Genomic DNA, 14,182 nt, shown 5'->3' with positions numbered 1-14,182 from the left:
CTAGAAAAGAACCAAACCAGTATTTAAAGTGCATTTAGTTGATGCAGGAATATTTCTTTATATCTTTCATGTAGAAACCCATTTAACTGTTTGCTTCAGACTTAAAAAGAGATGTTTTAAGTAGTCTAATATAACAGAGGCCTTAAATGCAAAATCAGATTTGTTAATACCTTCAGAGAGAAAGAAACAATTCTTTGAAGCTTTCACTTTAGATAGGTAGAAAACAACTCTATCAATTCTATTAAGGGGGAAAAAAAAAATCTAATTGTTCTCAGCCCTGCCAAAGTGTTGTGTTTTTTGTCTTCAAGATTGTTTTAAAGATACAAGAACCATCATGTTTCTAGCACATCTGCAATTCATTTTTAAGAGCTAGTTTAATTAACTGCTTTTACTGAAGTCAACGCTTCAGTGAAAAGATCTGTGCAATATTTATAGTCAAACTTCAATCTCCCACATAGATGATAATTAGGGTCACTGCCGATTACAATTGCTTGAAACCCAAAACTCTGTTTTACAAACATGCCCTGAACACAGTGGGAGTTACCTAAGAGTCACTGTTGAATAAAGCCTAAAATTGTGAACCATTTCTTTCATGGCATGCCACAGCTTTGCAAAAGACTCTGGGAACATTAGAAGGTGATTTCACTGTCCAAAGATGCTCAGGGTCTCAAGCAGGAATGTCAAACAAAAGCAGAGGGGATTTTAACATCTCTCAGAGAATAGATAATTGAGAGCTGAAGCTTTTGCTACTCCATTATTTGTTAAAACAAAACCAAACACACCAACATCTAGGAAACAGGTTATCCTGGAAGAAGGTACAAATATGAGAACATGCCAAGGAAAAGACAGGGATGTCTAAGATGAAGCCTTGACTAATGCTACAATGGAGTGTGGCATAGCAGTAGTACAGAATGGACATGATGAAATTAGCACTGAAGCAGGAGCATACACAGAACTATATAGGACATGGAAGGTAAAACTTCAATTCTGACTATCAAAGGCAGGCCTTAGACAAATCTTATTACCATAAATACCTTTAGGAACAGATTCCCTAAATTGTAATAATCTAGTAAGAATACAGCAATCTGCTTTACAACAAGGAGAAGTTGAAGTAGAGTGAAAAAGACTTAGTTAATATAAATTATGAACAAAAAACTCCTAGAGGATGACACACATCTAACAAACTGTTCAAACAACTGAAATAGCTACCAGCACAGCTGCAGCTTCACTGAAGCAGACACAAAACTTCTCAAAGCAGAATGAGTTACTGTCTCAGTGAAGAATTCCAGTGGCAGGCTATCAGGAAGAGTTGGAAAACTCAAGTTCTGTGCCTTTTTTGTTTCAATTCATGTTACTAAATGTTAAGAAATCTACCTAATGGAATGCTTTATACCTAGCACATAAGAAGCAAACTCATCCACAGCTTGTATCTGCTCTGTGGGTACTTGCTTCATGAATTGATATTTGTCAAAATTACTTGCTTTTTTTAGTAATTCAAACCATACTCTGGAGAAAACTCCAAATACATTTCTTGTACAACACTCTACAGCATTTATGGGCAAACAGCAGTTGTCGGCAGCATTGAATTTAGCAAGACTTTCAACACTGTCTCCCATTACATTCTCATAGTCAAACTGATGAAGTATGGACTGTTTAAGATGGTGCAGCAGACTGAAAACTGGCTGAGCTGCAAGGATCCCAGGGTTGTAGGCATGCACATGGAAACTAACTGGAAACCTATCTCTAGAAGTCAATACTGAGATCCCACCTGAATCATGGGACCGAGCACACCCTCAGCAAATCTGCAGATGATAAAACACCGTGAGGAGTGGCTGATACACCAGAGGGTCACCATCATTGATGGGCTTCAGAAATGGGTCAGCAAAAACCTTATGAAGCTCAACAAAGTCCTGCAATTGAGGAGGAATAATCCCATGCACCAATCCAGACTGAAATATACAAAATACCATTTGAGTATAAGAAGAGCTCCTTTACTGTGGAAATTGTCAAACATTGTAATAGGTTGTCCAGAGGCAAAGTGGAGTCTCTATCCTCAGAGACATTCAAAGTCCAACTCAACATGATCCTGAGCACTCTGCTCTAGGTAAACTTGCTTTGAGCAGAAGGACTGGGCTAGAGGAAGGTTTCCAGAGGTGTCTTTCCACATCAGATTTTGTCTCCACTCACATCACACAAAGAACATCTCATGCTTGAGAAAGCTGCTGAAGCTGTTTTACGATTCAACAATGAATTAGTTAATTTAGAAGAAATTAAGTTGGGATAACAAAAGAAGTTAGGGTATCTAAGCATTGCTTATAAAACTCAAGAGCAGGGATTAAAAAAACACTCTAAGGAGACAAGAAAGAATCCAATGTTGGTTTGCAAAGAAAAGTTACAGCATCTGAGCATGCAGAAAACCAATCACTCGCAGATTGTTTCACTCTGTACAGTGTCAATTCATAAAAATTACAGGTCACCTTTACAAAATATACTAATGACCTACATTAGCATTAAGCAATCAGAAAGTGCTGCTTAGTTTAAGTCTCTAAAACATTATAGAACAGAGGGAAGAGTGAAATCAGAAGAGGCATTTTTGCTATCACACTGTCAAATAGTCCAGGACGGACAAACAAGTAGCTTCCAAGCAACTGGAGACTGCTTACACAAAACAGTATTGCTAGGGCAGATGGGGCTCTATTAGAACAATAAATGGATTTGAAGCATACTTGGCAGTGTTCTTCTTGACATAAGATATTTATATATTTATGTTTCTTGCTGTTAGATGACAGTGTTGTGAGAGATTGTGGACACAGGGTCTTAAGAAAGGACTGTCAGGGAAGACAAGAACAAAGAGTAGCATAAGGAAGGGAGCAATGGCTCAAATGCAGAGAGCTACAGGCTCAGATGACAGGTTTGCCAAGAGGGCATGAGTCAGAGTTGGAAAAGAAGCATAAAATATGTGGGAGCTATCTGCTACAGACTGCCTGATCAAGAAGAGGAAGTGGATGTAGCTTTTCTTACATAGGGCAAGAAGTCTCACAGTCACAGGCACTCACTTTCACAAAGGTTTTTATCCACCTCAATATCTGCTTCAGAGACAAAAATACAGGCTACAAGCAATTCAGACTTCTGGAATGCATTTGGGGCAGCTTTTTTAGGTAGATGCTAGACAGGCTGATTAAGTGGTCTATAACCCTGAGCATGCTGATAATGAATAAGGCAGAACCAGCTAGAGACAAATGCAGTCCTGCCTCAATAACCACAAGATCACTTACTATGAGGGAAGCTAAATAACAGAACAAGGACTAGGGTTTCACAAAAGCCCATAGAGGTCTCAATGTATGCACTTAGGAAAAGCCAAAACATACTATATGCTTGAGAATATACAGCACCTGTTCAAATGAACAGGCATGTTCAAAGGGCATAGCAGTGAGTGAGCAGTAGTTTTACCTCAAGCACTATACTACTCCTGCAAATATATCTGGATACAAGATTTCTAAGTCAGGAGAGATCTGCAGTATGATTGCTATTGCCCATAAATCACAAAGGTCAGTAACTTGTTTTTCCACTGTTCCCTACCATACAGAAGACCTGGATAATTACATTGGCTTGTTAAAAGAAAGAAGTGCTGCATGTATCCAGGATGCTACACTGTATCAAAAGACATCAGCCACAACCTTATCAAGTTAATACAGCATGCACATACACCAGTTACATGGTTAAGCAGATTGATAACAGACCATGCACATGCTGCCTGTGGGGACTTTGCTGTCTACTAAATACACAGCAAAAGCTAACAGGGAAGCATGACAATGAGAAGACTGAGTAGCTGTCAACATGACCCTCAGGGATATGCAACCATGTGCAGGACAAAAAAGAAGGATCTCTGTATTGCAAGGCAGTTGTTAACAATGCAATGTCCCAATAATCTAAGAAGAGAAAAGCAGACATGTCAGGTGCATGAAGCCAGCACAGAAAAATAAAGGTTTTGTACTCCCAGCAAAATCCATGAATTAATAGACCTGTTTAAGCACAAGGTTTTTATTTCAAAAGTAAAATGAAACTGAGTTAGGACCTAGAAAAGCTGGTGAGGGACTTTTAGAATGCCTGGTAGTGATAAGACTAAGGGGAATGGAGCAAAAGTAGAAGTGGGTAGATTCAGATTGGATGTTAGGAAGAAGTTATCCACCATAAGGGTGGTGAGACATTGGAACACGTTGCCCAGGTAGGTGGTGGAAGCCTCATCTCTGGAAGTTTTTAAGGTCTCTGAGCAACTTGATTTAGTGTGAGATGTCCCTGCCCATAGCAAGAGGCTTGGAACTGGATTGTCCTTGAGGATCCTTCCAGCCCTGACAATTCTCTCATTTTATGATTCACACTCTAAAACCAATAAGGAAAGATCAAATGAGTAAATCTTTCTTATGTTGAAAACAACTCTATCACAGTAGAACAATCTAGAGGCCCCCAAAATGATAGAGAAGGAATTTAAGATTTTAGAAGATTTTCTTACAGTTGTGGTCCACTAGGATTTTTAGTGCCTTTTCCTCTAAAAAACTTCACTTTCGCATTGCTTTCACTGACTATTGAAAGATCTTTATTTTTACTATACTTTGCTTGTACTATTACTCAGTCTTGGAAAGAATTACATTGCAGCACACATGAACAGCTAAAACATATGCCTATGTTCATGCTATTTAAGAAGTTTCCAGCAACACCTTTATCTATGTTACCTGCCCCCCCCAACTCTTATCACCCAGACTAGACTTGGCTGAACCTGGAAATTAGAATGAAGCTTTATATTTACAGCTTAGCACAATTTACAAGCAGGCATTTACAATCTATACAGCTATAGACAGAAATAGACAAGTTAAAGGTAATACAGAAACACAACAGCCCTCCCAGGAACCTGAGTCCCCAGAAGGGGCTCCCAACCACCCTTCCACCTTCTTCCACCCCTCTACCTTACCCCAGACATTGCCTTGTGTCCAAAGAAGATTGGAGGGTGGGCCAGGGGGGTTAAGAAGTAGGTGGATTAGTCACAAAGATGGCAGGTTAGGTTAGAGAGAGAAGTTCAGCCCAAAGATAACAGAGATACTCTCTGGGCTATGTTTGTGTTCCTGTTCATATACATCTCAGCAAGCCTATGAGTGAAACAGACATCACCATTGTTTCCCTTTCACAGCCTGTAATCTAATTCTTCTTGCCAAAACATTCTAGCCAGCTTCAAACTAGCACACCCCTTCCTAGAAGTCATCATTCTTTCCTTAGAGTGAAGAAGTAAAAGACACTTACCACTTTTATCAGTGAACGAATACAGAGGACTCAGAGGAGTGCTTGAGAGTCTTAGCTTGGAGTCTGGTGACAGTGATGATGGTGCAGGAAGCAAGAGATTTGAGCTTGCCTGTAATAGGAAAGACAAATCAGAAAGTGAAGTGTAATTTCCTGGGTTACTTACTGATGCAACAGCTAGAAGAGAAATATTTGCTTACTTTAAATAACTACTTAATTCCAGGGGAAAAAAAAATCAAGACTGAAGTTGATGATAAAGAAAATTCCAGTGACAAGGTGGGTTATTTTTGGTGTGTGTGTTTAGAATATTTGGATACATAAACTTGGACAAATTACTGAAGCTTATGAATGGAATTGCTTGTTTACATATGGACACAAACTCTCAAGCAATGCAAATGATGTAGTAGAATTGTTTGTCCTAGAATCATGGTGAACCTCCATACATAGAAATAAAATGTGGTTTTAAACTTACTGATGAAAAATAATTTCTTTTTTGAGTGCTCAAACAATACTACACTGATGAAGAAATTGCTAAATATCAAACTGAGAGAAAAACAGTAAATCTTAAACCACTCTTAACACAAACCTGACTTTCACAAAGCAATAAAGCACACTTAGATCCTAAGTCATAGAATCAACCAGTTTGAAAGAGACCTCCAAGTCCAAGCTATCACCCAGCCCTATCCAGTCAACTAGACCATGGCACTAAGTGCCTCAGCCAGGCTTTTCTTGAACACCTCCAGGGATAGCAACTCCATCACCTCCCTGGGCAGCCCATTCCAGATACTTTCTTTTTGTAAGCTACATAAAAAACATCTGCAGTCCTCATTTCCATAGCAACAAAGATAATACAGTTAAAATTTGGTTTGCTATGGAGTTTCTTTGTGTACACACACCTATCACACGGCAAAAACCTTTCCCAAACTTTACTCTTGACTTGTTATCCAATATTGCCTATGTATATTATGGAATCATAGAATCAGTCAGGGTTAGAAGGGACCACAAGGATCATCTAGTTCCAATCCCCTTGCCATGGGCAGGGACACCCCACCCTAAAGCAAGCTGGCCACAGCCTCATCCAGCCTGGCCTTAAACACCCCCAGCCATGGGACCTCAACCACCTCCCTGAGCAACCCATTCCAGGCTCTCACCACTCTCATGCTCAACAACTTCCTCCTCACATCCAGTCTGAATCTCCTCACCTCCAGCTTTGCTCCATTCCCCCCAGTCCTGTCACTCTCTGATAGCCTAAGAAGTCCCTCCCCAGCGTTTTTTTTAGGCCCCCTTCAGATATTGGAAGGCCACAAGGAGGTCTCCTTGAAGCCTCCTCTTCTCCAGACTGAATAGCACCATGTCTTTCACTCTGTCCTCATAGCAGAGCTGCTGCAGCCCTCTGAGCATCCCAGTGGCCCTTCTCTGGACACACTCCAGCATCTCCACATCCCTCTTGTAATGGGGGCTCCAGAACTGGATGCAGTACTCCAGGTGGAGTCTCACCAGAGCAGAGTAGAGGGGAAGAATCACCTCCCTGAACCTGCTGGCCACACTTCTGATGCAGCCCAGGATCTGGTTGGCTTTCTGGGCTGCAAGTGCACACTGCTGGCTCATGGTGAGCTTCTCATCCACCAGCACCACCAAGTCCCTCTCCTCAGGGTTGCCCTCCAGACAGTCACTGCCCAGCCTGGATTTGTGCTTGGGATTACCTCGACCCAGATGCAGGACACTGCACTTGGTCTTGTTGAACCTCACGGGGTTGGCTTGTGCCCTCCCTCCAGCCTGTCCAGGTCCCTCTGGATGCATCCCTGCCCTCCAGCCTGTCTGCTGCACCACACAGCTTGGTGATGTCAGCAAACTTGCTGAGGCTGCACTCAATGCCACTGTCCATGCCACTGACAAAGATGTTTAACAAGACTGGTCCCAGGACTGATCCCTGAGGGACTCTGCTGGCCGCTGGCCTCCACCTGGACATGGACCCATTGACCAGCTGGGCACTTCCTCTGGTCTATGTAAACTCTAGCTCAGACCCTTAAACTTCAGTTGTGGATCTGAACATAACAAAGATATATTGCAAACTTGGAAACTGGTCTGTAAATTCTGTATGAAGACAAGAGACAGCTTAAAACAAAGTAGATCAGTGGCTTGTTTCCAGAAGGGATATAATTTATCTAGGTACTATTTTTTGTCATTTAATAAATGTCAAACAATTCAACAGGTTTTCATAAGACAGGATATTTGGGCATTGGCAGGTGTAGTGGGATGCAGGTTATGTAGCACTAAAACTGAGTAACTGGGCCACAGAATCATAGAACAGCAGGTTGAAAGGGACCTCAAGGATCACCTAGTCCAACTCTCTTGGCAAAAGCAGAGGACATCTGCTACCATTATCTTCTGTATTACTAGTATTAGACTTTCACATTCACAGAATCCCACAACTTTAGAGGTTGGAAGGGACCTCCAGAGAGCAGCGAGTCCAACCCCCCTGCCAAACCAGGATCACTTAGGGTAGTTTGCACAGGAATGCATCCAGGCAGGTTTCAAAAGTCTCCAGAGGAGACTCCACAACCTCTCTGGGCAGCCTGTTCCAATGCTCCAGTGCTTTACAGAGCACTACAAAGAAGCTGAAGTGAAACCTTCTGTGCTCCAGTTTGTAGCCATTGCTCCTTGTTTTATTGCTGCAGACCATGGAAAAGAGATTGGCCCTATCCACTTGACACCCACCCCTCAGATCTTTGCACACATTGATCAGATTTCTTCTCAGTCTTCTCTTCTCCAGACTAAACAGCCCCAGGGCTCTTAGGCTCTCTCTACAGGGGAGATGTTCAGGTCCCCCAGTCATCCTCATGGCTCTCTGTTGGACTCTCTCTGGCAGGTCCCTGTCTCTTTTGAACTGGGGAGCCCAAAACTAGACACAGTATTCCAGGTGTGATCTCACCAGGGCAGAGTAGATGGGGAGAAGAACCTCCCTAGACCCTAATGTATTTGGGCTTTGTAAAACAATACAGATTTAATTCTACTGGAAGTAGTGGTATAATAATGACTGTCTTTTACTAGTGAAGCACTCTTTCAGCTACTGATTTTCCTGCAGTATACAAATCTAACAGGATATTAGTATGTAGTAGCTGTGAAACATTAGCAGAATGCAGAGGTCTTTTTCTGAGTAACACCAGTATCAATCTGCTTTTCTTCTATGTACACACACAAGTGACTAAGTTTCACTAATATACATTTATCCCTGATACACACCAATACAGTGGAAAGCCATCAGTTTGTGTGCTTAGTTAAACAACCTGTTCTGCAAACGTGTCCAGCTCAGCTTCTCAGTGTTTCCTCTTTTTTACCCACTGTCAGCTCTAGGGAAAGGCTTCCTGCAGTAAGATACACAGCATCTGCCCACTGTATGAATTGCTCGCTGAGTGCACATTGCTCCATCAGTGATACAAATGTACACTTTTCAGACAAGTATTCTCATGGAATTCTCCTTCAAAATTTCCTATCAAAAAGCTGACTTCAGACACTACTGAGAAATGAATATATCAGCCTTTGGAAATCAGACTGAAGACAGCAGAGTAAACTACTCAAAACTAACATTTAACAGACACTTCCCTGGTTCATCCTGGAGGGAAACAGCTATCAGGAGAAATTTGCCTTAGTTGTGTTTGGATGAATTATATAGCCATGTATGTAAATTATTCCTGTACAGCATTTAATTAACTTGTATTTTCCTGCTGTCTTACCCAAACACACATTATACCTGCCAAATCATAGAATCATAGAATCAACCAAGATCATCCAGTCCAACCTAGCACCCAGCCCTAGCCAGTCAACCAGACCATGGCACTAAGTGCCTTATTCAGGCTTTGCTTCAACACCTCCAGGGACAGTGACTCCACCACCTCCCTGGGCAGCCCATTCCAATGCCAATCACTCTCTCTGCCAATAACTTCCTCCTAACATCCAGCCAATGCCTCCCCTGGCACAACCTGAGACTGTGTCCCCTTGTTCTGTTTTTGGTTGCCTGGCATGTGCTGAAATCAAATGCAGCAGACATGAACACTAGGAGACTGCATGCATGCTCCTGAAGACTTAAGAAAACAGGCCTTTCTAAAGTGCTAAGTTCTGTCTTACAACTCTCCCTTCCTCTCCAAGTCCTTACAGCCCAACACAACCCTCATTTTTATAAAAGAGGTATCAAAAAGAAGCTTTAAATTCAAGCAGTCTTACATGAGGGACTCATTACTGGGGCTTTTTAGCTTGGAGAGGAGGAGACTACGAGATTACCTCATTAATATTTATCAATATGTAAGGGGCAAGTGCCAGGAGGATGGAGTCAGGTTCTTGGTGATGCCCAGTGGCAGGACAAGGGGTGATGGGTGGAAGTAGAGGCAGAGGAGGTTCAATGTGAACCTGAAGAATTCTTTCAGTGTGAGGGTGACAGAGCACTGGAACCAGCTGCCCAGGGAGTTTGTGCAGTCTCCTTCTCTGGAGATATTCAAGAACCATCTGGATGCATTCCAGTGTGATCTGCTCTAGGTGATCCAGCTCTGGCACAGGGGGCTGGACCAGATGATCTTTTGAGGTCCTTTCCAGCCCCTGACATTCTATGATTCCTCCCCTCGACAGCAGTGAAGTTTAACACAGGTGTGCTATAAAAGACTGCCCATCCAAAGTAAACACAAACCCAGAGCTTTAATGGCTTTTAAATAATACTTAAGATCTAGGGGAAGAAATCTCTAAAACACCCAAGGAGGAAAAAATCTGCACAAATTTATAACAGAAAAAGCAACCACTCAACTAATAAGTGAGTATTAAGGATTCAGCAGTGTACTTCACTCTCCAGGTGGAGAACACTGTTCTGCAAAGAGTAATGAACTCTCCTCCAACAGACAGAAGCCTACAGAAGAAAGTGAAGCAATCCTTTCTTTTTTGAAACATGCTGTGGGAAGGCATTGCCAAATCCCTTTACAACGAGTAAAGTTGGCTAAGATAGCCAACCATCAATCTACTCATTTTTCACAACAGGCTCCTCTTGCTTCATGCACAGACCACAGCTTTATCAAAGACACAGGTTACTACTATCCTGGATTGAGTAAAAGCAAGAGTTGTAACACTCATTTAGTTTTTGGAGGGAAAAAGGATACCTACATGTTTTTGGTATGTTTAAACATAGCTGATTTGCATTTTGGTTTGTGTGTTTGCAGAGATCTATGCAAGTTATGCAAACTACATTTGCAGTGGAACTTGTTCTCACATTAAGACAATTGCATGAGACAAAACCCAAAATACCACAAGACTTGAGAAGCTGACAATTTATATTCTTTTCCTCAGAATGTAATTTTATGACCTTTGCAAGCAATACAATTGGCATTTCCATAGACACTTGCAAGTCAAATCAAGTTGTTCAGCTCTGTGTTGAGTCTTATTCATTTTTAGGCTTCCCTTTGGAAGCTGTAAGCCTCTAGGATATCCTTTTTTAAAAGACAGTTAAAGAGCATTATTCAACCATGATTCTGAAGGATTTAAAAGTTCATGACTGCATTTGAAACAAACACCAACCCCAAATTCTGCTACTCTTCTCAAATATACAGGCAATAAGGCTTACACCAGGAATGCACTACTATGGCTTGTAAATCTGTAGTGCAAGTTTGAATCAAGTGTCCACTTATGCAAAAAAAGCAACGATTTCTATGACAGCAGCATTAAGAGGACTCTAATGAAGGCTGGGATTCTACAGGGCCAGGTGTCTGGCACTCACTCAGAGACTGCTCTCTTCTCCTCTCAAGCAATTTCTAGACTTAAACAACAAAAACAAAGGCACCAGTACAGGTTGGGGGTTGCCTTGCTGGAAAGAAGTTCTATGAAGAAAGATCTTGGAGTCCCAGTGGATAGCAATTTCTGCATGGGCCAGCAATGTGCCCTTGTGGCCAAGAGAACCAATGGCATCCGGGGCCACCTCAGGAAAAGTGTGGCCAGCAAACCTAGGGAGGTTCTCCCCCTCTATGCTGCCCTACTGAGACCACACCTGGAATGCTATCTCCAGTTTTGGGCTCCCCAGTTTGAGACAGGGACCTGTTGGGGAGAATTCAGTGGAGAGCCACAAGAATGCCATAAGCATCTTCTCTAAGGAGAGAGACTGAGAAACCTAGTTCTGTTTAGTCTGGAGAAGATCTGATCAATGTCTATGATATCTGAGGGGTGGGTGTCAAGTCAATGGAGCCAATCTGGTTTTGGTGGTCAGCAGCAGTAAGACAAGGAGCAACAGCTACAAATTGGAACATAGAAGGTTTCACCTCAACAGAAGAAAGTGCTCTGCAGTGCTCTGTAAGGCACTGGAGCACTTCAGAGAGGTTGTGGAATCTCCTCTGGAGAATTTCAAAACCTGCCTGGATGTGCTCCTGTGCAAACAATGCTAGGGGATCCTGCTTGGCAGGAAGGTTGGACTCAATGATCTCTGGAGGTCCCTTTCAACCTCTGAAATTCTGTGATTCTGTGAAAGCTGAAACATATTTACTTAGCTTTTCTCAAGCAAATGTGTTTCCTTGATGCTCCCTGCAGCTCTCTTAATCTAATCACCCAGATCAGGAACTCATCTAGACTGCAACAGACATCTCTCATAATTTGGGGGCTTCACTGCTTTTTCTCCACAGAAGCCCAGAAGTGACCATGGCATCTACCCAAAAAATTTCAACTAGGAAGCATTTGATCCCACAGTTTAGAAATAGTCTACAGATAATATGATTTTGCTTTGGCAAGGGGGTTGGACTCAATCTCTGGAGATCCCTTCCAACCCTAACATTCTGTGATTCATCACACAGTAATGACATATATTCAGTTCCTTGGTTCTGACAAAATTCTGGCACTTCATCTACAGGCTTGCCATTAAAGCTTCTTTCCTTTTTTCCTTTTCTTGAAAGAAAACCAAACCAAACCAAGACATTAAGATTACCACAAACATTTGGAATTGCAAGCTTCTTTCTTTTAGCCGCCAGGAAAACCAACCAAATCAATTGTACAAAACACAAAAAAGTTAAATGCAGGCTCAGTTAGACACAGACTGTGTAGACTCAGGCACGAAGTAGAAAGAGTTCTCCTGGGTTGGCTAAAACTGGCATCCTAGCTTAAGAACATGCCTGGATACATATACACTGATATTAGCATAGTAATCTGATATAGTGGAAAACGTATTAGTAACTGCTATGGAGAATTAGCTCACGACACACTCATAGGTAGTATGATGTCACACACTTGGTCAGGGTAACTTCTACATCATAGAATCATAAAATCAACCAGGTTGGAAAAGAATTCCAAGATCACCCAATCCAACCTAGCACCCAGCCCTAGCCAGTCAACTAGATCATGGCACTAAGTGCCTCATCCAGGCTTTGCTTCAACACCTCCAGGGATGGAGACTCAACCACCTCCCTGGGCAGCCCATTCCAATGCCAATCACTCTCTCTGCCAAAAAACTTCCTCCTAACATCCAGCCTAGACCTCCACTGCCACAACTTGAGGCTGTGTCCCCTTGTTCTGTTGCTGGTTGCCTGGGAGAAGAGACCAACCTCCACCTGGCTGCAGCCTCCCTTTAGGTAGTTGTAGACAGCAATAAGGTCACCCCTGAGCCTCCTCTTCTCCAGGTTAAACACCCCCAGCTCCCTCAGCCTCTCCTCACAGGGCTGTGCTCCAGGCTTCTCACCAGCTTTGATGCCCTTCTCTGGACACCTTCCACTATCTCAACATCTATCTTGAACTGAGGAGCCCAGAACTGGACACAATACTCAAGGTGTGGCCTGACCAGTGCTGAGTACAGAGGAAGAATAACCTCCCTTGTCCTACTGTCCACACCAGTCCTGATACAGGCCAGGATGCTAGATCAAAGATCCATCCTCATTTTTTTTCAACAATGAACTGTAGCAGATAAGGTTCTTAAGTTTAGAGTCATCTTTCTCCTATGGGCTCTTTCATCTTTATTACTTAACAAGAGCATCAGCTCAAGTACCTTGTAGAGTAGAGACAGTAGTTGGACTTGGTGATCCTGAGGGTCTTTTCCAACCTGAATGTTTCTGTGATTCATTATGTTCTTTTTCAGAAGGAGTGCACAACAAATACCAGTGTTGTATATCTGGACTGGTCCTAGATTTCCTACATAGAATGTCACAAGCATCTTCTCTGTATATATTCTGGGATGGGTTTTATTTATGGTATTCTAAAAGAATATTCAGCCAAAGTTTTGCTTTTTAATAAGAAATAAAATAAGAAAAGAAAAAAGGAGCAAAACTCCACTTATGTTACACAGTCAAAAACTGGCTTCCTATTTATTTGCAAGTTTTCTTTGGGAAAAACTGAAGAGAAATTTAAGACAATTCTATGAACCTATACTCAGTGAAGCTCAGAGGTTTTAAAAACACTACAAATTTCCTATAAACATGCTAGATAAGATTACAGAGTACCAGTACCTCCTCTGATGATTTACACATAGAAATTTTGCATTGCAGACATGATCAGGTGAAAAAGCTGTTTCAGCCTACACAGACACCTTGCACTTGGCCAAAAATAGTCACAGAATTTGCAATGATTTTACACCAGTCCTCTGCTTTTGCATCTTCAAGTAGAACTTGTAGTAAGTTACTAAAGAACTCATCTCTTGATCTGTGCTAAAACACAGAAGCCAAGCATGGTATATTTCAGAATCTCCCACAACCAAGATGACTCAGAGGACAGATACTTAAAAGATAGACAATATACACCACTTTGGCATCCCTCTCTGACTCTAGGTCTTTGTTGTAGCCAAAAGCATAACTTTAGAGCTTCTTCCACTTACTGGCTTAGTATCAGTACCGTTTTTATACATTCATTAAAAGACCTGCATGTGTGGGTTCTTTTCTGAAAAGCAGTGGCT

General features: G+C 42.0%; 1 protein-coding gene across 7 annotated transcripts in view; it reads right to left on the bottom strand.

Moving 5' to 3' along the window:
* Positions 1-14,182, bottom strand: part of AHI1 (Abelson helper integration site 1) — a 95,691-nt gene that overhangs the window by 46,463 nt on the left and 35,046 nt on the right. For 6 of the 7 annotated variants that reach the window (XM_064169297.1, XM_064169301.1, XM_064169298.1 and 3 more), the window contains exon 19: positions 5,293-5,401. In XM_064169297.1, coding sequence (XP_064025367.1) covers positions 5,293-5,401 — 109 coding nt within the window. Of the gene's footprint in view, positions 1-2,147; positions 2,229-5,292; positions 5,402-14,182 lie in introns of those variants that run through there. The other variant, XM_064169304.1, reaches the window with a different exon arrangement.

This window comes from Pogoniulus pusillus, chromosome 31 (assembly GCF_015220805.1).
Source record: "Pogoniulus pusillus isolate bPogPus1 chromosome 31, bPogPus1.pri, whole genome shotgun sequence".
In the NCBI taxonomy this organism is placed as follows: domain Eukaryota; kingdom Metazoa; phylum Chordata; class Aves; order Piciformes; family Lybiidae; genus Pogoniulus; species Pogoniulus pusillus.
The sequence above is the reverse complement of the archived record's forward strand: the minus strand, read 5'-3'. Positions and strand labels throughout refer to the sequence as shown.